This window comes from Onychomys torridus, chromosome 15 (genome assembly GCF_903995425.1).
Source record: "Onychomys torridus chromosome 15, mOncTor1.1, whole genome shotgun sequence".
In the NCBI taxonomy this organism is placed as follows: Eukaryota; Metazoa; Chordata; class Mammalia; order Rodentia; family Cricetidae; genus Onychomys; species Onychomys torridus.
This window is the reverse complement of record NC_050457.1, coordinates 24,145,059-24,170,320: the sequence shown is the minus strand read 5'-3', so window position 1 is coordinate 24,170,320 and position 25,262 is coordinate 24,145,059. Positions and strand designations below refer to the sequence as shown.

Genomic DNA, 25,262 nt, shown 5'->3' with positions numbered 1-25,262 from the left:
ATTTCCTGGAACTCGCTCTGTAGACCAGGCTGGCCTTGAACTCACATAGATCCGCCTGCCTCTGCCTTCCGAGTGCTGGGATTAAAGGCGTGTGCCACCACCGCCTGGCCAGAATCTTACTTTTAAAATTGGCCTGTTTTAAGTCTTTATAATCTTGTGAATGATTTGTAAATATTTGTTATTTTGCTAGCCCCCCCCCTTTTTTTTGATGATATTCTTTACACAAAACTTTTTAGTTTTGATGGATTCTCGTTCGTCTGGTTTTTCTTTCTTTCTTTCTTTCTTTTTTTTTTTTTTGGTGTCTTATCAAAGAAAGTAAATGTTCTCCATAAAAGCTGCTTTTTCTTTTTAATTATTTCCCCTTCCCTTTGGAGCCAAGGTCTTACTGTATAGCTCACACTGGCCTGTAAATTGTGATTTACTCAGTATTTTGAGTGCTATAATTACAGGCATATGAACTACCTTCCCACGTCCATTAAATTTTCTCCATGCCAGTGTCCAAAATGAGTTGAATGTATGGGTAATGGTCATAGCTCATTGGTGGATAGCTTGCTTATTCTACACAAGGCCTTGGGTTGGGACTGGAGATAGCTCAGTGGGTAGAATGCTTACATAATCATGAAGACCTGAGTTTCTGGATCCCCAGAACCTATGCAAGAATCCCAAGCATAGTGGTTGTACACACGTAACCCCAGTGCTGATAAGACAAAACATAGGCAGTGCCTAGGGATTCACGGGCCAGCCAGTCTAGGGGAAATGTCAAGCTCCAGTTCACTGAGAGACTGCTTCTCAAAAAAATGAAGAGTGATAGAGGAAAATACCTGCTGTTGACCTTTGACCTCCTCTCATAGCTAGGCATGTACACCTATAGGCGAGTATTCTATTGTGCACACACAAGGAGTGCAGTCTTGCATACTCTTGCAGGCAGTGCATGCACACACAGACACATAGATTGGTCATAAATGTGAACATTTATTTTTGGAATCTCATTTGATTCCATTAATCTATATTTCTGTCCTTACACCCACACCCCACAGTCTGTTTATTTTATTTAATATTATAGTAAGTTTTGATTGTGAAGTACAATCAAAGACTAACTTTGGTCTAAATTATTTTGACTAGATTCTGTGTTTCTTGCATTTCCATCTAATTTTTAGGATTATCCTTTAGGATAGCCCTAGTGTGTGGCAGGATAAATTTTAGTTTTTGCAAGCCACCTGCTAGGACTTTGAAGAGTTACCCCAAATCTATAGATCAGTTTCAGGGAATTTTTTGATCAATGAAATGGTAAGTCTTTTTTTTTTCTTTCCTTTTCTTTTTTTCGGGGGGTGGGGTGGGTGGGTGGGTAGGTGGGTGGTGGATTTTTCAAAACAGACTTTCTCTGTAGCCCTAGCTGTCCTGGAACTCACTTTGTAGACCAGGCTGGCCTTGAACTTACAGAGATCCACCTGCCTCTGCCTCCCGAATGCTGAAATTAAAGACGTGTGTAACCATTGCCCAGCGAAATTGTAAATCTTCTAATCAGTGAACATAGGGTATCTTTCCATTTCTTTCATGAATTTGGTAGTTTCCAGAGTGTTGGTGCTTTTTTGTCCAGGTGATCCCATGTGCTTCTTGGGGTATAAAACCCTACCTTAGGAAACTGTGAGTCACCTTAATTACAGTAAACCACTAATGCCACCGCGGCTGCTGCTGCCTTTTTTTCTTCTTGACTCAGGAATTCTCATTTTCTTTTTCCTGAATGAGTCATTCTTTTGGGTTGTACTTTCTCCACTGCCTGCCTGCCTTTATTTTGAAGATGGGGTGTTTTCCTTGCCGGTGTAGGTTTTTGGAGCCTGGCTGTTACTGTTCAGGCCCGTCTGTGGTGAGGACTGAGAACTGGTAGACTTGGTGTGCCTTTCTCTCCACACTGCAGTGCCTTGTAATCCTCTGGCTACTTGAAACCTATATTCTTTGAAAATGGATGTCACTGTGAGGTAGACAGCGGGAAGGAGAGCCTACTGTTACCCATGAGTAGATAACTGGTCCTGGCCTCGTATTCAAGTGTGCCCAGGCCAGTGTGCCACCTAATACATCCGCCAGGCACTGATGAGTGGAGCCATCAAGGGGAGGAGGCTTCCTTGTCACAAGGCATTGAAAACAGAGGAACTTGCTAGATCAAAGGGCCCATTTGTCCATTTGCTCTAATGTATAGGTTGGCTAGATTCATATTGTTATCATTTATGTTAAGACGGATCCCCGGGGTTGGGAATTTAGCTCAGTGGTAGAGCACTTGCCAGGCAAGCGGAAGGTCCTGGGTTCGGTCCTCAGATCCAGAAAATTAAAAAAATAAAGTAAAAAAAAAAAAAAAAAGACAGATCCCCTATGGCCCAACTTACATACAATGTAAAAAGAGTTGCTGCTGCCGGGCAGTGGTGGCACACGCCTGTAATCCCAGCACTCGGGAGGCAGAGGCAGGTGGATCTCTGTGAGTTCGAGACCAGCCTGGTTTACAGAGCTAGTCCAGGACAGGCTCCAAAGCTACAGAGAAACCCTGTCTTGAAAAACCAAAACCAAAACCAAAAAAACAAAAAAAGAGTTGCCAAGCATGCATCATGAACGGGGGGTTATAGGTATGATTGAGTATCTAAAGCTGCTTCTGAAATGGGCGTTTTTCAAACTCTTTAGAAGTAAGACATTGAGGCTGGGTATAGGTGGAAAGACCAAGATGTTAATTGAGGTCATCTTCAGCTACACAGAGAGTTTGAGGCTGGCCTGGGCTATTTGAAACATTGTCTCAATAAATAAATAAAACAAAAATATTGATGTCATTACTTTACTGATTATTTTCATGTATTTATAAAAATATGGCAGCTACAGAGGCACACATGATCCAGAACTCGTTTCCTGTGGCTCTGAAGTGGGGCGTGCACAGTTCTGCCTTTTAGCAGGGTTTGAGCACGGAATCACTTGGTGTGTCCCTATCTGTTTTTGTGCAGCCAGGCACGCTTTGCATGTGTTTTGCTAGCTTTAGCCCAGTTAGTGAGGTTAGTTTTTATGATAGGACCCATCTGCAGCAATTCACTTTAGTTTTGTACCTATGAAACCACAAGTCCTCAGGCCCTTTGGTAAGGGCTCTTAGAAGGTGGATTTCAATGAAAGCAAATAAAATTAATTATGCCAATACCTTTCTTTCCTCCCCTTTAGGCCATAGCCATCGTCCTGGGCTTCATGATTATCGTGGCTTTTGCTTTAATCATTTTTTTTGCTGTGAAAACCCGAAGGAAGATGGACCGGTATGATAAGTCCAATATTTTGTGGGATAAAGAACATATTTATGATGAGCAGCCCCCCAATGTCGAAGAGTGGGTAAGTGTAAACAAAACAAAGCACTTTTTGTTTTTGTTTTTGTTTTTCGAGACACGGTTTCTCTGTAGCTTTGGAGCCTGTCCTGGACTAGCTCTATAGACCAGGCTGGCCTCGAACTCACAGAGATCCAACTGCGTCTGCCTTCCGAGTGCTGGGATTACAGGCGTGTGCCACCACTGCCCAGCAACAAAACACTTTTAACCTTTTATTAAATGACCAGTGTCTGTCCCTAATTTTCTTTGTACTTCGTTAAACTTCATGCTTGGCGTTATTGTGTTTGTACACTGCATAAATTGTCTGTTTTTCCTCAGAACTTTTAAAAGGTGGGTAAATGGAAATCACTTTATTAAGGGGTGAAATGGTTTCTGTTGTCAGGAAGTAGATTCAGACTCTGGAAGGAGTACCCACTAGGAAGTCACAGAGAAAGCTTGGCCTTGGCAGAGTGGAAGCAACTGCCCCCCACCCTTCATTTCTTTGCTTTACTGTTTTTGAGACAACACTGTCTCTCCCCCCCCCCCCCAATAGGAGCAACTGGGTGGGGTCAAGATTGGCAGAGGCATTTTGGAAATGGTCACTGTTGGTAACCTTCTTAACTTGTTACACCAACAGCAGCATGGTCAACCACAGTGACTCATCCGGTATCCCATTAACCTATTGAATACTTCGTGTCCCAGAGACAGTGATGACAGGGTTTTTATTTTAAGAGGGAGGGTAATATACTGTGAATCTTAGCAGGCTTTTGCCAGGCGGTGGTGGCTCACACCCTTATTCCCAGCACTTAGGGGCAGAGGCAGGCAGATCTCTGTGAGTTTGAGGCCAGCCTGGACTACAGAGAGAGTTCCAGGACAGCCAAAGCTACACAGAGAAACCCTGTCTTGAAAAACAAACATTACCAGGCTTTCTATGTGATGTTGTTTTCTGAAAGCCTGAGAAGTTGGTCTATAAAAATATCTGAGCAAGCAAGTGCTGTGTGTGTGTGTGGGTGTATGTGTGTGTGTGAGAGAGAGAGACAGAGACAGAGAGACAGAGAGAACTCCTTTACCCCAGCACTCTGGAGGTAGAGACAGGCAGATCTCTGTGACTGACTTTTTGAAATGCAGCTATAGAAACAACTTTTTTCCCCCCTTACTTTTTCTTTAATATTTTTCTTTAGTACTGGGGACCGAACTCAGGGCCTTGTGCTTGCGTGCTAGGCAGGCTGTTTGCTACTGAGCCCTATCCCTAGGTTTTTGTGCTTGCTTCCTTTTTCGATCTTTGTAAATTTGTATGTAGTGAATTGTATGTGCGTTTCTGCTTGTGAGTGCAGCCGTGTGCCCTTGTCATGGGTCTGTGAAGATGTCAGAAGACATCCTTGAGTGTTGGCCCGGATCTTCCATGTCGCCATCCTCCTCGTTTGAGGCAGGGTCTCTTTGTACTGCACTTCGAAGGCCAGCTTGCCCTGGGGCTTCCTGGGATTCTCCTGTCTGCCTCCTCTTACCTTAGATTACAGACTCCGATTACAGACTTGGTACTTACTGTATCTGACTTTTATCTGGGTTCTGGGGACCTAAACTTACACTCTCATAGTTCCAAGGCAAGGGCTTTACCCATTAAGTCGTCTCCCCACACTCCAGAGCTTCCCGTTTTTTGAGATAATATCTCCTTAATTTGCCCAGGCTGGACCTGAACTCATTCTGTAATCTAAGCAAGTCTCCCAAGTACCCTGGATCCCAGGCCTTTACAACCAAATCTAGCTCTAGCCAGATTGATTTCTTGTCATGAAAATTAATTGGGAATACTGGACTCTGTTTGACTCTAGGGTAGTGTTGTGGCCGCTGACAAGGGGCATAGGAGGGCTTCAAAAGAGGTGTTGGATATTGGTAAACTGAACTCCCCTTTAGCTCTAGCATTCTACTTTTATTTTATTTTTTATTTCTTAGGTTTTCTGAGACAGGGTTTCTCTGTGTAGCTTTGGCACCTGTCCTGAATCTCTCTCTGTAGCCCAGGCTGGCCTCAAACTCACAGAGATCCGCCTGGTTCTGCCTCCCGAGTGCTGGAATTAAAGGCGTGCGCCACCACTGCCCGGTAGCTCTAGTATTCTAAATGACAGAGTTTTTAGGAAATCTACAAGCTTAGATAAAACTATTTCTGTCTAGTGAAAGAAAAACAAACAAACACAAAAAAAAACCCCACCCATGTTAAGAGAGCCAGCAAGGGAGTGACTTATCTGTTATGAGCGATGGGCGCTAACCCTGTCTTCCTCAGGGTTACCACTTGCTCTGTGAAGTCTGAACCTGCCTTAGAGGGAGTGTTTTCTTCCTATCTTTAGCTCCAGGCGATGGAATAGGTCAGTCCATGGCGGGACTATGAAGTAAATGTTTTGCTCAGAGTTTCTGGGTGTGTCGGTTTTCACTGGCTGTCGGATTTGTTTACTTAAGGTTTCGAGAGGGCTTTAAAAAAAATAAATAAATAAGCCAGCTCAAGGGAGACCAGCACCGGTGACATGAGAGTCACAGTGAACCTTAGCCTCTCACCTGATTTACTGTCAGGAAGGTTTAATCAGTTATAGGTGCGTTTGATAACTTGGCAACAGGTAGTAACTCACGGAAGTGGTGATGCCGTGAAAGGTGGTCCTTTAAAAGGCAGTGCTTTGGGCTGGTAGGGTAGCTCAGTGGTAGAGTACCTACCTAACATGTAGAAGGCCCTGGGTTCAACCCCCAGCCCAACATATACCCACAAAAAGGCATTATTTTGTATGTAGTACCGTATAATAAGTGACTTGGGTGTTTTAGTCTCAAGTAATTTGTTTTTTCTTCCAGTCTTCCTTTGCCTACCCAAGCTCATTCCTTTGAACTCAGTTACACATTTCAGTTCAACTCCAGATGCAGCCTTTGGCTCCCAGTTCTCTGCTCTCCTGTGCATTTCTGCCCAAGCAGCTTTCTCTCTGCCCTCAGGCCGCTGCGGTGGAGATGCAACTCTGCCTGTGAAGCGCAAGTGTTGTCGTCTTTTGGTCTTAACGAATTAGATCTACCTGTGCAGAGCGCGGATCAGAATTGGACTTTTATCCGTGCCCGGGGCCTTGAGTTAAGTCTCCAGTGCTGGGGGATGGGATCTTGAGTAACTGGGGAGTTGCTAGAACAAGGGACTTCTGGTCCATTTACTGGTGGGGTGGGGTCGGGACTAGAGTCGGTGCCCTACACATTGGGATAGGTCTGAAAATGTATTTCCATTCTGAATCTTGCCACGTCTTCTGGTTTAGGATCAGTCTCCATTCCCTAGATCCTTTTGCATATCTATGGGAGCATTGGCAAACTTTTTTTCTTTTCTTTCTTTCTTTCTTTTTTTTTTTTTTAGTTTTTCGAGACAGGGTTTCTCTATGTAGCTTTGCGCCTTTCCTGGAACTCACTCTGTAGCCTAGGCTGGCCTCGAGCATAGGAAACCTCAAAGCCCACCCCATAGTGACACTTCCTCCAACAAGGCCACATCATCCTTCTAATCTTTTCAAATAGCTTTACTCCCTGATGGCCTTCTGGGGGCCATTCTTATTTAAACCACCATACTCAGAGTACATATAAAATTTAATTGTAAGCTTGAAGAATTTAGTCATTAGATATCAAGAAACTGCCAATTTATATCACTTGTAAATTGTATGACCATGGGATTTAATTTCCACACATTTACTTTTTTTTTTCCTTTCTGATTTTTGTTTTTTTGAGACAGGGTTTCTCTGTGTAGCTTTGCACCTTTCCTGGATCTCGCTCTCTAAACCAGGCTGGCCTCGAACTCACAGTGATCCGCCTGCCTCTGCCTCCCAAGTGCTGGGATTAAAGACGTGTTCCACCACCGCCTGGCTCCTTTCTGATTTTTGATTAAGTCTTTAAAAATTAAAATGTAAATTTATCATTTCTCCCTTTCCCTTTTCTCTAATCTTTCATGTGTATTCCCTATGCCCCACACTTTGCTGATGGCATTCTCTTTGTGGACATCATTAAGCCAAACCTGGTTCTATTGTTGCTGTTAGGTTTTGTCAATTTGGGGAAATCTAAGTACTGACTCTTGTTTGTGACAATTTGTAATAAGTTCTTAGTATAAAAGGGATAAAATTTTTCGAGGTGTGATGGTACATACCTTTACTCTCACTGAGCACACTGGAGGCAGAGGCAGGGTGAACTCTGAGTTTGAGCCAGCCTGGTCATCCAGGACATCTAGGGCTGCATAGTGAGACCCTGTCTCTAAAAAACCAAAAACAATCAAATAAACAAATGTATTTTATTTGTGTGCGTGCAAAAGTGTGTGTGCCTGTTGAGGCTAAGAGGGCATTGGATGCAGGTGCTGGGCATGGAGCTCAAATTCCCTGGAAGAGCAGGAAGTGCTCATAACTACAGAGTCGCTGTAACCCCTGTACTACATTTTCTTTATTCATTCACTAGTTGATGGACTCATAGGTTATTTACATTTCTTTAAAAACATTTTACTATAATTTTTTTTAATGTGTATGGTTGCTTTGCCTGCATGTGTGGCTGTGCCTATGCATGCCTAGTGCCTGCAGAGGCGAGAAGAGGGTGTCGGATCCCCTGGAACTGGAGTAACAAATGGTGTGGGGTGTTGTGCGGGTGATGGGAATCCTGGGTCCTCTGGAAGAGCAGCCAGTGCTCCTAACTGCTGAGCCGTCTCTCCAGACCCATTTACATTTTTTTTTCCTTTTTTGGTTCGTCGATTCAGGGTTTCTCTGTGTGGCTTTGCGCCTCTCCTGGATCTTGCTCTGTAGACCAGGCTGGCCTCGAACTCACAGAGATCTGCCTGGCTCTGCCTCCCGAGTGCTGGGATGAAAGGCGGGCGTCACCGCCACTTGAGTTCCCACTTACATTCTTGAGTGTGGTGAGTAGCAGGGGAGTTAGACCTGCAAGCGCAGGTGTCCTTTTAATAAGCCAGTAGTGTGTTTCTCGGATTATCCTGGGGTTCCGTTTGTGAGGTTTTTAGGAACTTCCGTATTGTTTTTCGTATGGCTGCACTGGTTTACTTTCCCCACGACTGTGCAAAGATCCCCTTCACTCTGTATCTGTGTCAGCTTTTGTCTCTAAGCAACTTGTCTCCCGGTTGCCGAGGTTTTCACAGCTCTGCACAATCCACTTACTGATTCCGTGTGGAATTGCTCATTTTCCAACACCTTTTTCTGGTCTGGATGTTAACCAGTCTTTACTTTCTGTCAATTTTGAGAGTTTCATTTAAAGACGTTTTGTGACGAAGCAGGTTTGTCTGCCGTTCGTGACCTTGGGAGTGTGCTGCCTTTTCTTCCTGCCATTCTCCTAGAAAGCTTACGTGATAATGGTGCCTGCTGCGTGTCCAGCGTCCTGAGCTCTCTCTCCTTGTCTGCCGGCTTCTTCTCAAGCCATGGAAGTGTGATGCAGAGGCCTCTCATTTTTTATGTTCTTAGAGCCTCCCGTCTGTTCCTTGTGGTTCCTGTTGGGCTTTGTTCTGTCCTGTGTTTTAGCGTTTACCTCTTGCCGTGCTCCATGGGGTTGGGACCCAGATCCTCCTACATACTAGACAAGTGCCGTACCCAGTGCCAGTCCCTAGCCTGTGAGGCTCACTCTCGATGATAGTGTGAAATAAGCCATAACTGAACCTCCCCCACATGACCAAGCACACTGAACGTGTACCTCCTAAAAGCCTTCGTTTTTTTTTGATGAAGGTTGATTTCTATTCTTCCCTTTTGTGAATACTTCTCTCTCTCTCTCCTTCCTTCCTTTTCTTTTTCTTTCTTTCTTTCTTAACAGGGTTTCTCTGTGTAGCTTTTAGAGCCTGTTCTGGAACTCTCTTTATAGACCAGGCTGGCCTCGAACTCAGTGATCTGCTTGGCTCTGCCTCCTGGGTGCTGGGATTAAATGCGTGTGCCGCTGCTGCCACCTGGCTTTATGAACACATTTTGACCAGAGCACTTATATAAAAGGTCAACAAATCATCTTCTCAGAGTGGGTATGGTGTATAAAGTGTTAGATAATGGCGAAGATTGGTGTTGAACCTGAGTTTTATCTGCTGACAGCACTTTCATTCATAGATATTGGGTCACAGAGTGTGTGGCAAAGCTTGTTGGCTCGAGCATTTCACACTCGCGGAACCATTTTTTACTTGAGTTTGCTTTGTTTCTAACTGGGGTTTTAGGCACACAGAAGGAGATGAATACAATTCTTGGTTCATTATATTGTTATCTTTGGTACAGGCACAGCATTCTTGTTACTTTTGTTTCTACCCTTAGGGACACACCTTCCCAGCCAAGAATTACAATAATAACATCACATTATGCTAGTCTACACATATTATACTTCCTCATCTATTTGCTCACATCTCCTGTAAAGAGACCTGTTTTGTGCTGGGAGGTGTGTGTGAGATGTGTGTGTGTGTGTGTGTGTGTGTGTGTGTGTGTGTGGTATCCTTGTATAGATTGTCTTATCTATTAAAAAATTACTAAAAATCCGATACTAGATTAATGAGGTTCATCCACATTGTTGTTTTTAACTAGAGACAACAGTCTGATCCCCTGTATTCCAAAATTTCACGACACTCTAGTGAAATGTATAATATAGCTGGCGCTATGTAGCTGTTATAGAATGTGCCCAGTGTGGTCCACAGCACTGCCACAAAGCAAAACAGAAACACCAGTGGTCTTGTTACGAACCTTTTGACTCGCCTGTGCTTGTGCAAATTTCTCTTGGATCTGGACCTAAGTGTGGAACTCCTGGGGTGAAGGGTTTGTGAGCACACTTCTTTATAAAATAATGATAGACGTTTTCCAAAGCTTGCCCACTTACTGTCTCAGCAGCAACTCTTGATGCTGTTGGACTTTATAATGTTTGTCTATCAACAGTAGAACTGTATCACTGTTGTCTTCGTGTGTGTGTGTGTGTGTGTGTGTGTGTGTGTGTGTGTGTGTGTGTCTATATACGTGTATATATTTGTTCATTGGCCTGATGTATTTTTGGTTTTTTTCTACTTTACACTTTAGCAACTGTTGAGGTAGCAAAAACCCAGGCAGTGTCTCTGATATCTTGATTCTTTTAAAAGTTTTGATGGGGGGCAAAGGGCAACTTTTATGAGGTTTGAGATAGTCTAAGTTAGACAACCATCCTTTTTTTTTAATCAGCTACACCTCACACCAGTTTGATATCTGTGTGTCATGCATCAGTGACTAAGCGTTATAGATATGACAAGCCAAAGTGCCTCCCTCACCTCAGTTATAGGGACCTGTTCATTCTCTGCCATTGTCCTGTTGTGACTGACAGTCAGTCAGTGTTTGTGGAAACTGCAAGCTGGGGCCTGGGTCAGTGTGCCATCTACAGTTCAGGCTCTTGAGGAGAACGAGGCAGGAAGAAGGCTTGAACCCAGGGGTTGAAGGCCAGCCAGAACAACACAGTGAGGCCTGTCTCAAAAGATAAACAACAAACAAGAACAAAAAAAGAACACCACCAAAAGGAACCCCAAATGTTCTTGTGTATTGAATGTGTTTCCTCGCAATTACTTGGAGTTATTTTACCACACATAGGTATACAGGCCAGGCTCTGGTGAGTTTGTTTATCAACAATAAGCAAAGCATACCTTTTGCTGTGGGCTGCAGTCCATAGATTAATGGATTAGTGGGATTCTTGGGGCCCCTTTCTTCCACTCTTAGTACGTAATGTTGGCTTTTGTACTTCTTATGGAAGCAGTGTATTGGGGAATTGACGTGAATTCTGATCCTGTTTCTTTGCGTGGCTTTAGGTAGATGAATTCTGATGCCTTTAACCCACATGTTTGGTTGGAGAGACTGTCTGGTTATATGCGGACATCTCTGATCCCAGTAGTCCCTGGCAAGCAGATGAATAATACCTTTGCATCTCTGTTTCTGTGCACTGGTGTTGGACATGCATGTCTTTTTGAGGGAGTCGGATACACTGGAACTGGAGTCACAGACAGTTGTGAGCTGCCCATGTGGGTGCTGGGAATTGAACCCGGGTCCTCTTAACCACTGGGCCATCTCTTCAGCCCTGCATCTCTGTTTCTTTGTGCAGTTATTTTGTCTGCCGCTCCAGACTGGTGTGAGGTGTAGCTCATTCCAAGTATGGTTGTCCAGCTTCAGGGATTTGGGAAGGAAAAGAGCTGATTCCACAGAGAAGAATTTTGATGTATGCCCTAGTTATAGGTAACAGAATTTGCTTGGGTAAAGAAATCGAACCAGTTGAAACAACTTCGCCTCAGAGGGCAATGGCGAGGCTGTGTATCAGGGACAGCTAGAATCAGAGGTTTTCTTAAGGTGCTTAGGACTTGTGTGCTCACCTTGATCTCTTCGCTTCATCTTGGGAACACGGGCACAAAACCGACACTTGGAGTTCTTGAACCCCCCCCCCCCCCAAGGTTGTATGTCGCTCAGGTAGCTAAGGATGATCTTGCGTTTATTTATGAACCTCCTGTCTCTGCCTTCCAAGTGCTGGGATCATATGTGTTGCTACGTCCAGCTTGAGTATTTCATGCTACTTCTCAAACAGGCTGGAAAGGGACTGTGCATGGCTGAGTTGGGTTGGGTCACATGACCTCCTTGCACTAACGTGCTGTGGCCACGGGGCATGGCATTTGTGGAGAGTGAGAAAAGGGCTTCTGGGAAAACATGGTGAGTGGACAGAATGCACAGTGAGGACGCGATTTGAACTGATTGCGAATTCCCCTTTGTTTTTGTTGGGAGTGGTCTGAGCAGGTATAATAAGTTCAGGGTACAATATGATAGCTTACAGTGAGTAGTTTGGAATGTGTTTGTTGGCCTCTCTTATTGAGGCCTCCACGTCCCCCTGATCCCTTGCCCGATAGAGCAGGACCTTTTTATAAGAGCAGGCGCTATGCTCTAAGGAGTCGAGAGTCACAGAGGCTTGGCTATGGGTGTTAGCCATGAGTTGAGAAGGACGAGCACCCTGGATCCCTCAAAGATAGAGTAATTCATGCTGGTTTTCCGTTCAAATCCCTTTACCAAGCCTGCAGTGTTAGAAAGTTTAGAAACTATAGAAAAATGCATATTCACTTTCTCTGGTTAAATACTGGCTTTGGAGAGGTTTACACCTCTATGGCAAATATTTAAAAGTTGATTGTGAACGTTGTGCTTGAGATCAGTTCCTTTTTAATTTTTAATTTTTCTGAGGCGTGTGCCACCACGCCTGGCCTCAAGGTCAGTTTTTATTGCTGCATTATCTAATGAAGTGGCAATTGAAGTCAGAGCTTGAGTCTCAGGTCCCCCTGCCGTAGTTAAAGAGTCCGACAGGGACGATGAAGATCTGAGAGGCAGGCACACCCCAGTGATTGATAGTGGCCTGCTGCGGTGACAGACGGGCTTAGATGCTGCTTACTCAAATTCTCGATAGTGTAGGGCGTCAGAATGACTTGGGTTTGAATTTTGTAACTTAAAACTGTTGACAGAAGAGTTAAAAAAAAAAGCCAACCAGACAAAGAGCCATGAAAGTGTAGAGTTGGGACAGGATTTGTGCAGCTTGGACTTTGTTGCTTGTGATCATTCCAGAATAGTTTCAGTGTCTTTGACTTCTGATGAGGGTTTTAATGTAATAGGTTAGTTCTCTGTAAACAGGGAAAATAAAAGTTTCATCCATAGTTAAGCTGGTGTAACAATGAAAGGCCAGCCAATATAATCATATCCAATAATTTTTAAAACAGCTTTATAGAAGTATATTTGACATACAATAAACTACATATGCACTGATGCTCCTTGATTTTATATGGGGGGGGTCATATCCTGATAAAATCATTGTACATTGAAATTATTAGTAAGAAATGTATTGAATACACCTGCGCCCAATACACTTCAGTTAGGACAGCAGTTGTCACAGTAACAGCTTGGGTAAGAGTATCCAAGGTGTAAGTTCACAAATGTATCATTGCAGTGTGACTTGCTCCTACCTGCTCTGCTACAACCTTACTGTGAAGACAGACATTTTCTTCAAGGCTTTCCATGTCACCTCCCCCAGCGTGCATGCAGATGTGCATAGTGGGAGACAAATGATAGCCAGGCTGGGGTGACTAGGCAATATTGTCCTCAGCATTAGACAACGGACAAGACGTGAATAGCATTCTTGCCTATCCCATTGGTAACTAGACTGCGGAAAAGATGACATGGTTGTCCAGGGTCTCTGGTGGAACAGAATGTAACAGAAGTACCAGCAGCCTGTCTGACTTTCTGAACCACCCAAAGTGGAGTAGTACAGTAGGCCCTGACTGTTCCAGCGCCACTGTGACTGGAGGGGGCTCAGAGGACAAGAAAAGGCAGAATGTTCTTGAGAGCCTCAGTTTAGAGAGGTCTGTGGGAGAAGGAAGAGTTTGCGATAGAGCTAGTGAGTGCTTTTGTGGTTCTCTGAAAGCTGGAGTTCCTGGATTTCCAGCACCAAGAGTTAATGTTTCTAAACTCAGCCATGTGGATAGGTGTAATGATCTAAACAGGGTATGCCTGTGTGCAGCACAGAGCATCTGTCCGGTCAGTGGCTCTCTTCCTCGCTGCCGCCCTCAGAATGCCTGGGGGTGGGGGGGTCGGGGGCTCGTTAGAGCAGTTTTCTCTGCCCTACCCCCTAGTTTCTGATTTAGTGGTTTTGGATTGGGGTTGAACAGATAGGGTAGATGTGCTGTTCTGGGGAGCATGATTTGAGAACCCCTGCTCTCTGAAGTCTTGCTACAGCTGTTACACTGCAGGCCTGTTTAGCCTTCTAGTTAATGCAGGTGGAAGTCTTTCCAGCACCATGGCATACTTTGTGTGCTGTACCACAGCAAATGAAAGGGCACTGAAGGGCATTAGTAAACTGAAGGGTGTTTGGAACATCAGGTGGTGCCTGGCTCAGGGGATTTCTGGCTTTTCGGCTCTCCTGTAAAGGAACCGTAGCCTGAAGTACCTCTGTGTTAAAATAATGGCCTTCACCGGGATTTCTGTTTCCGCAGCAAGCAGCCATGGATTAGATAACCAATAAAGTTCACTCAGTGAAAATAAGCTTTCTTTACCTTGCCTGCTTCCAGACTTCTAATAGCCCCTGACTTGCTTCCAAAGCTCTGATAGCCCACTGACTTAGAATTTGTCTTTGTTGATACGTGGACAGTTTTGTGGGGGCCACATTCCGCTGTTGCCGAGCAAAGGCCTTAGTGCCATGGAGCCACTTAAGACAATCAGTTGCTTCAGCTTGGTCTGTGACCGCTTCATTTGTGGGACTGGTCCCCATGGGGACATTTCAGATGACCCAAAGTGTGAAAAGGAAAAAAAGGGAAAGAACTTTGAGAAGGCATTTTGAGCTTTTTTCAGGGGTGAGCATCTGCAGGTATAAAATACCAGGGAACGGGAAAAACAAGTCAGACCACTTACTGTTGAGAACCTGCGAGGATTGTCGCTCATGAAGGTGGGTTGGGCAGGTTGTAAAACTGGAGATGGCACTTTGAGATTAGGCTGCTTCTCTCTCTGCAGGGGTATCTCTCCATTTCACCTACCAAGCAGGAAGAGAACCCTCTGAGGGTGGGATTCTCACAAGCACTAGTGACTAAATTCTGTGTAAAATTGACTGCTCTCACAAAGTTAGACAAGTAGAGGGTTTTTTTTTTTTGCCTTGTATCTCATTAGGGCACAGTGAGTTTAAGCACCCCCCCCCCATGATTTCCTTTGTTTCAAGGATGGGTAAAAGTACCTAGACACAATGCCCGCCTCAAGCTGAGGTTGAACTAGAAGGGACCGCGTGTAGTGAGAAGGGACAAGGCTTGGATTTCACAGCAGCCATTTCACCCTGTTTGGCTTTGAGCGGGTTGAGTTTCCTTATCAGAAGCTACTGATAATCCTATCTACCTGGGTGGTACTAACTAAGCATGATTAGACTGCTTGGCACAGGATAGACACTCACCAGGAGAAGTTCCCTTTCCTTCTTAGAAGTAGAGAGAGGGCTTCTGTCTCTAGACTGGCTGGATGTAGGTCCAGCCTGACTGCCCACAGGTGAACTTGTGAGGAAGGCAGGCAGGGGAGAGGGAAACAGAGGATAGTTGTCATGGCACCATCACACACACACAACGAACCACAGGAAACTGATTTTGATGAGGAAAAAGTGTTTTCCCCAACCTTTGAGCTTTTTGTTGGCTCTGACTTGAGGGGGCCAGGGTGGAGGAGATGGGGTTCACGGAACCCTGTTGCTCTGTCTCGTTGCCACTGAGGAAGGCAGAGACCGGGGAGCACCTGTGCATTCGTCCGTCCGTCCGTCCGTCAGTCCTGCGTTGCTCTGAAGCCAAGCCCTCTCCTTATTTTCCTTCTGCTATTCCCCAGGGTGCAGGATGTTTTCATTAACTCTCTAGGAGGGACCAGGGGGAGGGTGAAATGAAGTCACAAGGTTTTGTTCACCAGTGACATAATTGGCATCTTTTTAATGAGTATAATTAAATTTTGAATAAAATCTGTCATCATAATTACTTCTTTTTTTTTTTTATTGATCAATAGTTTATTGGTTCATCACACTATTCCACCACCCCCACCCCATAATTGCTTCTTGTATGGCTTTTTGAAATAATAAATATATTGTATTTTGACTTGTCAGAAAAAGTTTTTTTGTTGTTGTTTTTTGGCAGGGTCTCACTATATAGCCTTGGCTGTCAGGCTGGCGTTGAACTCACAGAGATCCACCTGCCTCTGCCTCCCAAGTGCTAGGATTAAAGGTGTGCCCTATTATGCCCAGATACTGTTTTCTCTTTTTATTGGAATATGTACCTTCTTATTGATGTACCCAGTGTACCTCCAAAAATTAATTATTCTATTCTTTAAACTTGTTTGTGTGAGATAGGTTTTTGAGATGAACTTTTGAATTTAATCTCAAGAGTGAGTCTGAGGCATTCCTTGGTTGGCTGGACTCTGTTGTGTGGATTTCCATTTCCTTCTCTGTCAGTTCTGTTTCATGCATGAAGACCCTGGGGTAGAGGCTTGGGCCCAGGGCTTGCCGGAGGCTGCTGTGGAGTAACAAGCCCAACATTTGGCCCTGGGGATGATGACTCTGAGTTTTTCTTCTCCCAAGACAGATCTTAGTTGTATTTTTGCTCTGTGTTTTTTGCTTCCCGTTCCCCAGGAAATCCTTTTCCAGCAAGCTCTGGGCTTCTTTGTATTCCACTTATTTATTTGTGTATATGTGTGTGTGTCTCTGGGTGCACCTGTGACACAGCATATGTGTGTAACTCAGAGGACTGCTTGTGGGGTTTGGTGCTGCCCTTCTACCATGCGGGTCCCTGGGATTAACTCAGGTTCCTCTGCAGGCAGAGCCATCTTGAAGGCCAGGCTCTAGGCTCTTGACCTGTGCAGACACTGGGTGGGGCTTTGGAGACTTAGGGAGCGAGGCTGCCCACATTACCATTTTTATTAGGTCTAGGTCCTTGGGAAAGTCATCCAATCCCTTGAGCCACAGCTTCCTCATTTCTGAGAGAGGTGTCATGCCTGTAAGACTGCCTAGGAAGGGATCTACTGTTGAGCATTGTTAGCAGTCCAGTCCGGGTTGGTAGCCTGTGAATAGTCCGTTGTCTCCAGAAGTTAGAGATAATCGAGTGAGCCGTAGTGTGAGTAAGCGACATCGTGGCAGTGAGTAGGTGCCCTGGCTGGAGTTTATAGAGATAGATGTGGGGAGATAGGAGACTTTGTACCTCACCCTGCAGGGACTTGAGTGAAAGGCCACTACAAGATGGCCGCACTTGAACTAAGATTTGGAGCCCAGTGAGGGATTAGCAGGCAGAGAAAGGGGGAAGGGCGTTCCAGGCAGTGGGAAGCCTCCAGAAAAGTTCCTGCTGGAAGGGAAAGGAAGGGGAGGGGATCCTGGAGAAATGTAAGACAGGCTTTTAAGAAAAGGAAGCCTTTTATAGTTCTGATGAGGTCTCTAGAGTAAGAGCAGCCTTTTGACTTGGCAAAGCTATTGCCTGAGAGGGTGTTGTGTTTGGTTGTAAGGAATTCAGTGGGAGCCAAGAATGGTCCCCACCCGGGCCCCCTGCCGTGGAATCTAAGTACACTCCCTGGAAACCCACCTGCTGGCTTGGCCCTGGCCCTGAATTCCACTTTCTGAGGGAAATGATCCCATTCCTTTCTAACCCTGAATATGAAACAATGAAGAAAATTACTGAGTACTTTCACAGCAGAGAACATGAGCTATATGTAATGTGTACCTATTGCAAAGATGCTGCTAATAATTTCAAGGGGAAAAAAAAGCAGAATAATCCAATTACAAGTTTGCCGTTACTTGCCAGTTCTCTGGGGGGAAAATGCCCAGTTGGATCTAAAGGATTTTTGTTTGTTTGTTTTTCGAGACAAGGTTTCTCTGTGTAACAGTCCTGGCTGTCCTGGAATTTGCTCTATAGACCGGGCTGGCCTAGAGCTCACCGAGATGGCCTGCCTCTGCCTCCTGAGTGCTGGAAACAAAGGCATGCACCACCGCCACCCGGCCTAAAGGATTTACTTGTATCCAGTGTATTAGGAGTTAGTATTACTCTGTCCAGAAGACATTGTAGTAGATAAGATTCTTCCTCATGCCCTTTAATCACTCAGACATCCTTATGAAGTGAGTAATTGCCCCAGTTGATGCAGGCGAGGACAGTGAGATCTGGAGGCATCCAAATAGCCTGATGCCACTATTCTTTCCTAAAGATTTATTTTTAGTGTGTGTGTAAATGTGCACACATGCATGTAGATGTCCACAGCAGCCAGAAGACAGTATTGGATCCTTTGGAGCTGGATTTATAGATGGTTGTGAGCTGCCTGATGTGGGGTGTTGGGAACTGAACTTGTATATGAGCTGCTTCTGATATGGATGAGATAGGTAGGTGGGTGTAAGATAATTACCGTAGCTAATTATTTCACTTAATTACATTCTAGGCTAAATAACTATTAGCTATATTATATGTAATAACTCCCCCATTTCTTTAACCCTTTCAATTATGAGTAAATAATGGCATGCTCTTGCGTTTTGTTTTTGCTTTTTTTTTTTTTTTAGGTTAAAAATGTGTCTGCAGGCACACAAGACATGCCTCCACCACCCTCTGACTACGTGGAGAGAGTTGACAGTCCGATGGCCTACTCCTCCAACGGCAAAGTGAATGACAAGCGGTCATACCCAGAGTCTTTCTATAAGTCAACACCATTGTAAGTAGCACCTTAATTTGGTAAAATGTGTTTAAAGAGGAATGTTGGCTTATTGCTTTGTGCCGTCCTCCCTCACACTCTTGTGAGTCCCAAGAGCGAGAAGTGACAGAGCCATTCCCCTTTAAAAAGGATCTACCAGCACCCACGAAGAAAGCTGGACAAATCCTCCTTCCCGTTAGAGTGATCCTTCCCGGAGGCCTAAGCGCTACTTGGAAGCGCAGGATGAGGAGGATGAAACGCCTTCCTTTCATCTAATTGTGTTGAAAGGCCGGGTATGTGGCTTTTCATTAGGAGTGGGGGGTCTGCGCTCTGCTTGGAGATGAGCGTGGAAGCTAACTGAACGGAGGTATGTGCGCCACTCACCTTTCTCCCTGTGAGTATTCGGTCTCACAAATCGACAGCAAAGGGTGCACCTCGATCAGCTCTATCCACACACGTCTGTTAAACCAGAGCACACTATTTGAATTCTGGAATTTGGGCTATTTGTCTCTTTTTCGCCATTTAACAAATTACCCAAGGCAGATTTACTTTGTAAACCTCGTAGTTGGGGAGGTAAGAACACTGGCCCCTGATTGGCTCTGGTGAGGACCTCATAGTGATGACAGCGTCATGGCAGGGGCATGTATGGAGGTGAGAGAGGGCGAGTCACAGGTTGAAATGTACCTCAGTCCTCTTGAAGGGAAATACTTAAAAACCTCCCAGTAGGCTCCACTGCTTTAAGGTCCACAGAGCCACCTGACATCGCCGTCTTAAGGACTAAGCCTGGCATGACTGAGCTCAGGGAGGGTACACTGGGACCACATCCAGAATTAGCATTTCCTTTCTGCTTTCCATGTTGCTGGAATGTGTGGATCTCACAGTTAACAGGTGCTGTTTCCCTGTCAAACTCACCTAACTCCCGTCTTGAGTAACTAATAATTTCACATCTATTACCATCTATTACTTTAACCTTTAACAAAAATAAGATTTACGGTAGGTGTTACGGGGAGAAATAGGGGTGAATGTGATCAAAATGTATTGAATGAAAATTTCAAAGAATAATTCTCTAATACTATTTTTTAAAAAGATTTATTTTATTTTAAGTGACGTGTGTGTGTGTGTGTGTGTGTGTGTGTGTGTGTGTGTGTGTGTCAGGTGCCAGGAGGCCAGGTGTCAGATCCACTGGAGCTGGAGTGACCGATGGTTGTGAGCTTCCTGATGTGGGTGCTGGGAACTTGACTGGGTCTTCTGGAAGAGTGGCTAGCACCCCTCGTGGCTGAGCCGCCTCTCCAGCCCTGGCCATTCTTTTCCTCTTTCACGAAAAGCGTGTCATCAGAAAAGGAGGATTCTTGTAAATGTGTTTTCAGTCCTGTATGGTCTTGAACACCAGTCATTCATACAACACTGAGCTAAGTACTCCTGGGAATACACCTTCACGTTCTCACAGAGTTCACCAAACAAAGGCAGGCGAAATGCACAACAGTCACTCCAAGGCCACAACACAGTGAAGGCAGATGAGGGTAGTGTGTGAGAATGAAGGTCCACCGTGGGCTCCGGTAACATAAACAATAAGTTAAATACTTCCTTACTTCAAGAAGGAAATACCAGGACACAGTCACAATCAGATCAAAGCATTGTCCAGTATCTGGGATTCACTCACGTCTTCTGGGTTCCTCCAAAGGTCGTTTCTCCAGCTCTGCCCCCTGCAGCACACACAGCTTGTCCTCAAAGCTCGGGCAGGCTGCACTCCACTTCTGCTGCAGCTGGGCTGTACTTTCACCTCTCCTACAATCTCTTGGTGGAGCCAGACCTCAGCTTCTCTGCATGACCCCTTCAATCCTAAGCCTTTGACTGCCACTGAGGCTGCACCTTCACCAGTGTTCTCTCCTGGCCTCTCACAGTGCCAAGCCTCAGCTGCTCTCCATGACCCCTTCGTGCCTTCAAAACCAGTGCCACCTGGGTGACTCCTAGACTAACAGTTCGGCTGCCAGCATGAGGTACAACTATAGTCACCTCTGGAACATAGCTTCTCTGTGCCTTCTGGAAGCATTTCCCTGAAGATTTCACCTCAATGATGCTGGTCTTGTCTTTTTTCTTTTCTATTTTTTTTTTAAAGATTTATTTATTTACTGTGTATACAGTGTTCTGCCTACATGTATGCTTGCAGGCCAGAAGAGGGCACCAGATCTCATTACGGATGGTTGTGAGCCACCATGTGGTTGCTGGGAATTGAATTCAGGACCTCTGGAAGAGCAGCCAGTGCTCTTAACTGCTGAGCCATCTCTCCAGCCCTGGTCTTGTCTTAATCTCCACTAATTTCTCAGCTTCAGCTAACCAGCATTGATGATCCCAGTAACTCAAAGGTTTTACTTGAGTGATTCTGGTCTTTTGCTAATCACAACTGATTCTTCATCCCCAACTGACCGGAACTCCAGATTCTTCACATAAGTGGCCTGAATCTTTGCTTTGCTTTCCTCTGAAACTTCCCAAGCCAGGCCTCCATCATCTGCACTGCTCTCAACATCCTTATCTTCAAAGCTCTGCTAGAACACCTCACTGGGCTCTCAAACAATGAGTTCAAGGCCAAAGCCACAATCCTCCCCCAAACGATATGGTCAGGTCTGTCATGGCAATACCTCACTATCCTGGTACCAACTTGTCCTAGTTAGGGTTACTATTGCTGTGATGAAACACCATGATGAAAGCAAGTTGGGGAGGAAGGGGCTTATTTGGCTTACACTTCTATATCACCGTTCATCAGTGAAGGAAATCAGGACAGGAACTCACGGAGGGCAGGAACCGGGAGGCAGGAGCTGATGCAGAGACCCTCAAATACACCAACCATATCCAAAAGGTTTTATTTGAAGCCTGGCATGGTGGTACATACCTGTGGTCCTAGCCCTTGGGGAAGTGGAGGCAGGAGGATCAAGGGTTCAAGGTTATCCTTTGCTATATTGTGGCCAGGGCTGCAGGACTCCCTGTCTCAAAAACAAATAAACCCCTTCAAAACGAAGAACAACAACAAAGGCTTGTTTTACTGCCTCAGAGCAAAAGAGCACATACAGAAACTGGTATTGTGGGTAGAGTGTCGAAGAACTTGTTAATTATTGACTCTCGTGGAAGCGTAGCATTAGCATTACATGGACAGCTACACTGGTTGAGTAGATTTCGACAGAAGAAATGAATAACTGCCACCCCGTTTCCCCAACTGCAATCCATTCCCCAAAGCTTTAGGGCCAACAGAGCTTCGGTGTGGTTAGACTTCTAAGGTTCTGGCAATAGTGAGAACCGAGTGGCCCTAGAAACCAGGAAGCCTGGGAGATAAAATCTCAGCTTCTGGATTCTGTAAGTTGGAAGAAGTAGAACCATGGGGGGGGGTGGGTGCTGGAGACACAGCTTGATGGTTGAGCGCTTGCTTAGCTATTCACGAGGCCCCAGGTTCAGTCCTCAGCATCAACCACAAAGGGGGAAAAGTGTGAGAAGGGGGAAAAGCTTCAGACATGTTCAACAGTTGGTTTGAATAGCCAGGCGGATAACTTAGGAAGCCTAGCGCTTTGTTCATTTCTGTTCTTACTGTTACAGAGCAAAGTAACACTGTTTCTGTTACTCGGAAGTAGCAGCCTGGGTTTTATTGCTGCATTGGGCTTTGTTTTCCTGCTTGTGGCAGGAACATTATACCCAATTTAAAATCTGATGCAACGTGAAATAATTACGTTAGAAACATAGTAAGTGTTAGGGTAAACCTCCTGTTGATTCTACATGGCTTTCAGATCAACACAGAGAGAGTTAAAAGATACTTAATAAACTCCTTCCTTTGAATGGTGAGGGTTTAGACAGGGTCTCACTGTCTAGCCCACCCAAGGTGACCCAAAGATTCTCCTGCTTGAACCTCTCGAATGCTGGGCTGACAGGCATTTGCCAGTATACTCAAATCCAGGAAGCATTTTAGTTTAAATATTGTAGGTTTTCAAACTTTCATCTTGAAAGGATAAGTAACATAAAATTTATGTTGCAAAGAGCCTATCTCCACTGGATAAGCTGAGCCTTCGTCCTTACACGGCATTCCAGGGGGCTGGAAGAACCTTCAGAAAAGAATTGTGCTCATTTTCCTGACAGCCTTTTGTAGAGTAAGTCTCTAGCAGAGGGCAGATAAACACTTCTTAAAACTTAGTTTGAACTTCCGAAAAGGAAGCATGAGATCCATTTCTCTTAGAAGTTTAATCATGGACCCTCCCTCCCCCCATCAGCGCTTTCAAGCTACTTGTGTGTGAGAGGGTTGTGAATTAGTGCCAGACCGAATGCGGGGGAAACCAGGCATCGATCTATCTGCTCAGTGTAGCAGATGAACTCCTCGGGTGAGTGAGTGCCCCTGCGTGTCTCCTGGTGCTGTTCTCACTGCCCTTTGGGCTGCAGGGTGGTGGCAGAGTCAAAGCGCGCTCCCTGGTCTCTGAGCGGTGGCCTGTGTTTTCACAGGGTGCCTGAAGTGGCTCAGGAGCTTCCTCTGACTTTGCCTGTGGATGACTTCAGACAGCCTCGCTACAGCAGCAGCGGTAACCCAGAGACACCTTCGAAACGGGCTCCCACAAAGGGAAGAGCAGGAAGGTCGAAGAGAACAGAGCCGGACCACTATGAAACAGACTACACGACAGGGGGCGAGTCCTGTGACGAGCTGGAGGAGGACTGGGTCAGGTAGGGCCTTTCTCCTTTCCCAGAGCCTTCTGAGCGTTCTGGTTGTCATCATGGATGATCTGCCACGGTTAGGGTTATTGTCATCACAGTTGACCAGCCAGGTTTAGGGTTTTTGTCATCATGGTTGACCAGCCAGGTTTAGAGTTATTGTCATCATGGTTGACCAGCCAGGTTTAGGGTTATTGTCATCACAGTTGACCAACCAGGTTTAGGGTTATTGTCATCACAGTTGACCAACCAGGTTTAGGGTTATTGTCATCATGGTTGACCAGCCAGGTTTAGGGTTATTGTCATCATGGTTGACCAGCCAGGTTTAGAGTTATTGTCATCATGGTTGACCAGCCAGGTTTAGAGTTATTGTCATCATGGTTGACCAGCCAGGTTTAGGGTTATTGTCATCATGGTTGACCAGCCAGGTTTAGGGTTATTGCCTTTGAAACTGGGATCATGTTGCCATCTCATTTTCTGTCCCCCAAGCTTTGAGACATTCGTGTGTGTGTGTGTGTGTGTGTGTGTGTGTGTGTGTGTGTGTGTGTGTATTGGTGCCCTTTTATAAAACAGAAGCGGAGAGGTCTGTTTGTCTGGAACCATGTTTCTCTCACCCACACTTCGCCCTGAAATGGCTCTTCCACCAGTGGACACTCAAGGAAGGCTTTCAGAGAAATAAAACCTGGGTTTAGGGGAATTGTGTTGGACTGACTATAACATTTCCAAATCACACAGGCTTTCCTCTGGCACTTCCCTTCCAGTTACACTTTCATGGTAAGCCCTGAGTTTCTTTTAAAGTTTAATCAGAGAACTCCTGTGACAGCGTTGTAAGAAGTTAAGGAAACAGTTTAGTGTTGCAGCAGAAGTTATGGTTAAGGCCTTTGTATTAGTGGCTGCTTTGGTCCACCACCACCAAATATACCGGTGTGAGGGTGGAACCTTTTCCTGTTAGGTGTTCTGACACCAGAACAGACATCAGAATTTTCTTTTCTTTTTGAGACAGGATTTCTCTGTGTAGCCCAGGCTGGCCTCAAACTCACAGAGATCCGCCTGCCTCTGCTTCCCCAATGCTGGGATTGAAGGCGTGTGCCACTGCTGCCCTGCTCATCAGAAATTTTTGCAGTATGAATGTTGGTTCATAAACCTTGCTTCCCGCCGGGCGGTGGTGGCACACGTCTTTAATCCCAGCACTCGGGAGGCAGAGGCAGGTGGATCTCTGTGAGTTCGAGGCCAGCCTGGTCTCCAAAGCGAGTTCCAGGAAATGCGCAAAGCTACACAGAGAAACCCTGTCTTGAAAAACAAAAAAACAAAAACGAAAACAACAAAACCTTGCTTTCCAAGGTGTTGGGAGCATGGGTAGCTTGTCATCCCTTACTTACGATTCCCATACTTTGCATTCTTTGCCCACAAGAGTCTTACTGGCCTGGTTTACTCATCTGTCTGTGAAATATTTGTCTAACTTGTATAATGGGACATTTAGCTGAAAACTCTGAGAAGTCTCAAGTTTCTGTTTTCCTTTTAATTAGAAGATACAATTTTTCTCTCTTTAAAAAGAAGGCATTTATTGACTGTTAGAGCTGAAATTTAAGTCCCATATTCCACGAAGTTTCATCTTCCTGTGAAATAATTCTGAGTATTTTCTCAGTGGCTGCTTTGATGAGTCAGCGTCCTATACAAGGAATAGCTAGTGCATCCAGAGGTACAAAAGCCATCTTCGAGATTGTTTGTTACAGTTTCTTTATTTGGGTGGGGCAGTGTGTGTGTGTGTGTGTGTGTGTGTGTGTGTGTGTGTGTGTGTGTGTAGGTTAGAGGACAATTTGAGGGAGTCAGAGTCACCCACTTCTCCTTACATCATGTGTGTCCTGGGGATCAAACTCTAGTCGCCAGGTTTGGAGGCAAGCACCTCTATCCACTGAGCCAAGTCTTGTTGGCTTCAGAATTCCAGCATTAATTCATCATATTTTCATGAATTGTCACATTATTTTTGCAATGAACATGTTCTTATAGTTCTTTTTTTTTTTTAATGCTGGAGATTGAACCTAGGGTGTCACACACACTAAACACACACTTGAATGCTGAGCTACGCCTCCAGCCTCTGTGTGTGCATTTTTAATACATACTTTTCTAA

General features: G+C 45.1%; 1 protein-coding gene and 1 non-coding gene across 5 annotated transcripts in view; both read left to right on the top strand.

The window, feature by feature from the left end:
* Ocln (occludin) overlaps positions 1-25,262 on the top strand; it is a 50,458-nt gene that overhangs the window by 15,919 nt on the left and 9,277 nt on the right. For all 4 annotated transcript variants that reach the window (XM_036207054.1, XM_036207051.1, XM_036207052.1 and 1 more), the window contains 3 exons: positions 3,187-3,348; positions 18,330-18,478; positions 22,931-23,146. In XM_036207054.1, coding sequence (XP_036062947.1) covers positions 3,187-3,348; positions 18,330-18,478; positions 22,931-23,146 — 527 coding nt within the window. The remainder of the gene's footprint in view (positions 1-3,186; positions 3,349-18,329; positions 18,479-22,930; positions 23,147-25,262) is intronic.
* Positions 5,985-6,062, top strand: Trnav-aac. The gene has a single exon. It is a non-coding gene; the product is annotated as a tRNA-Val (tRNA).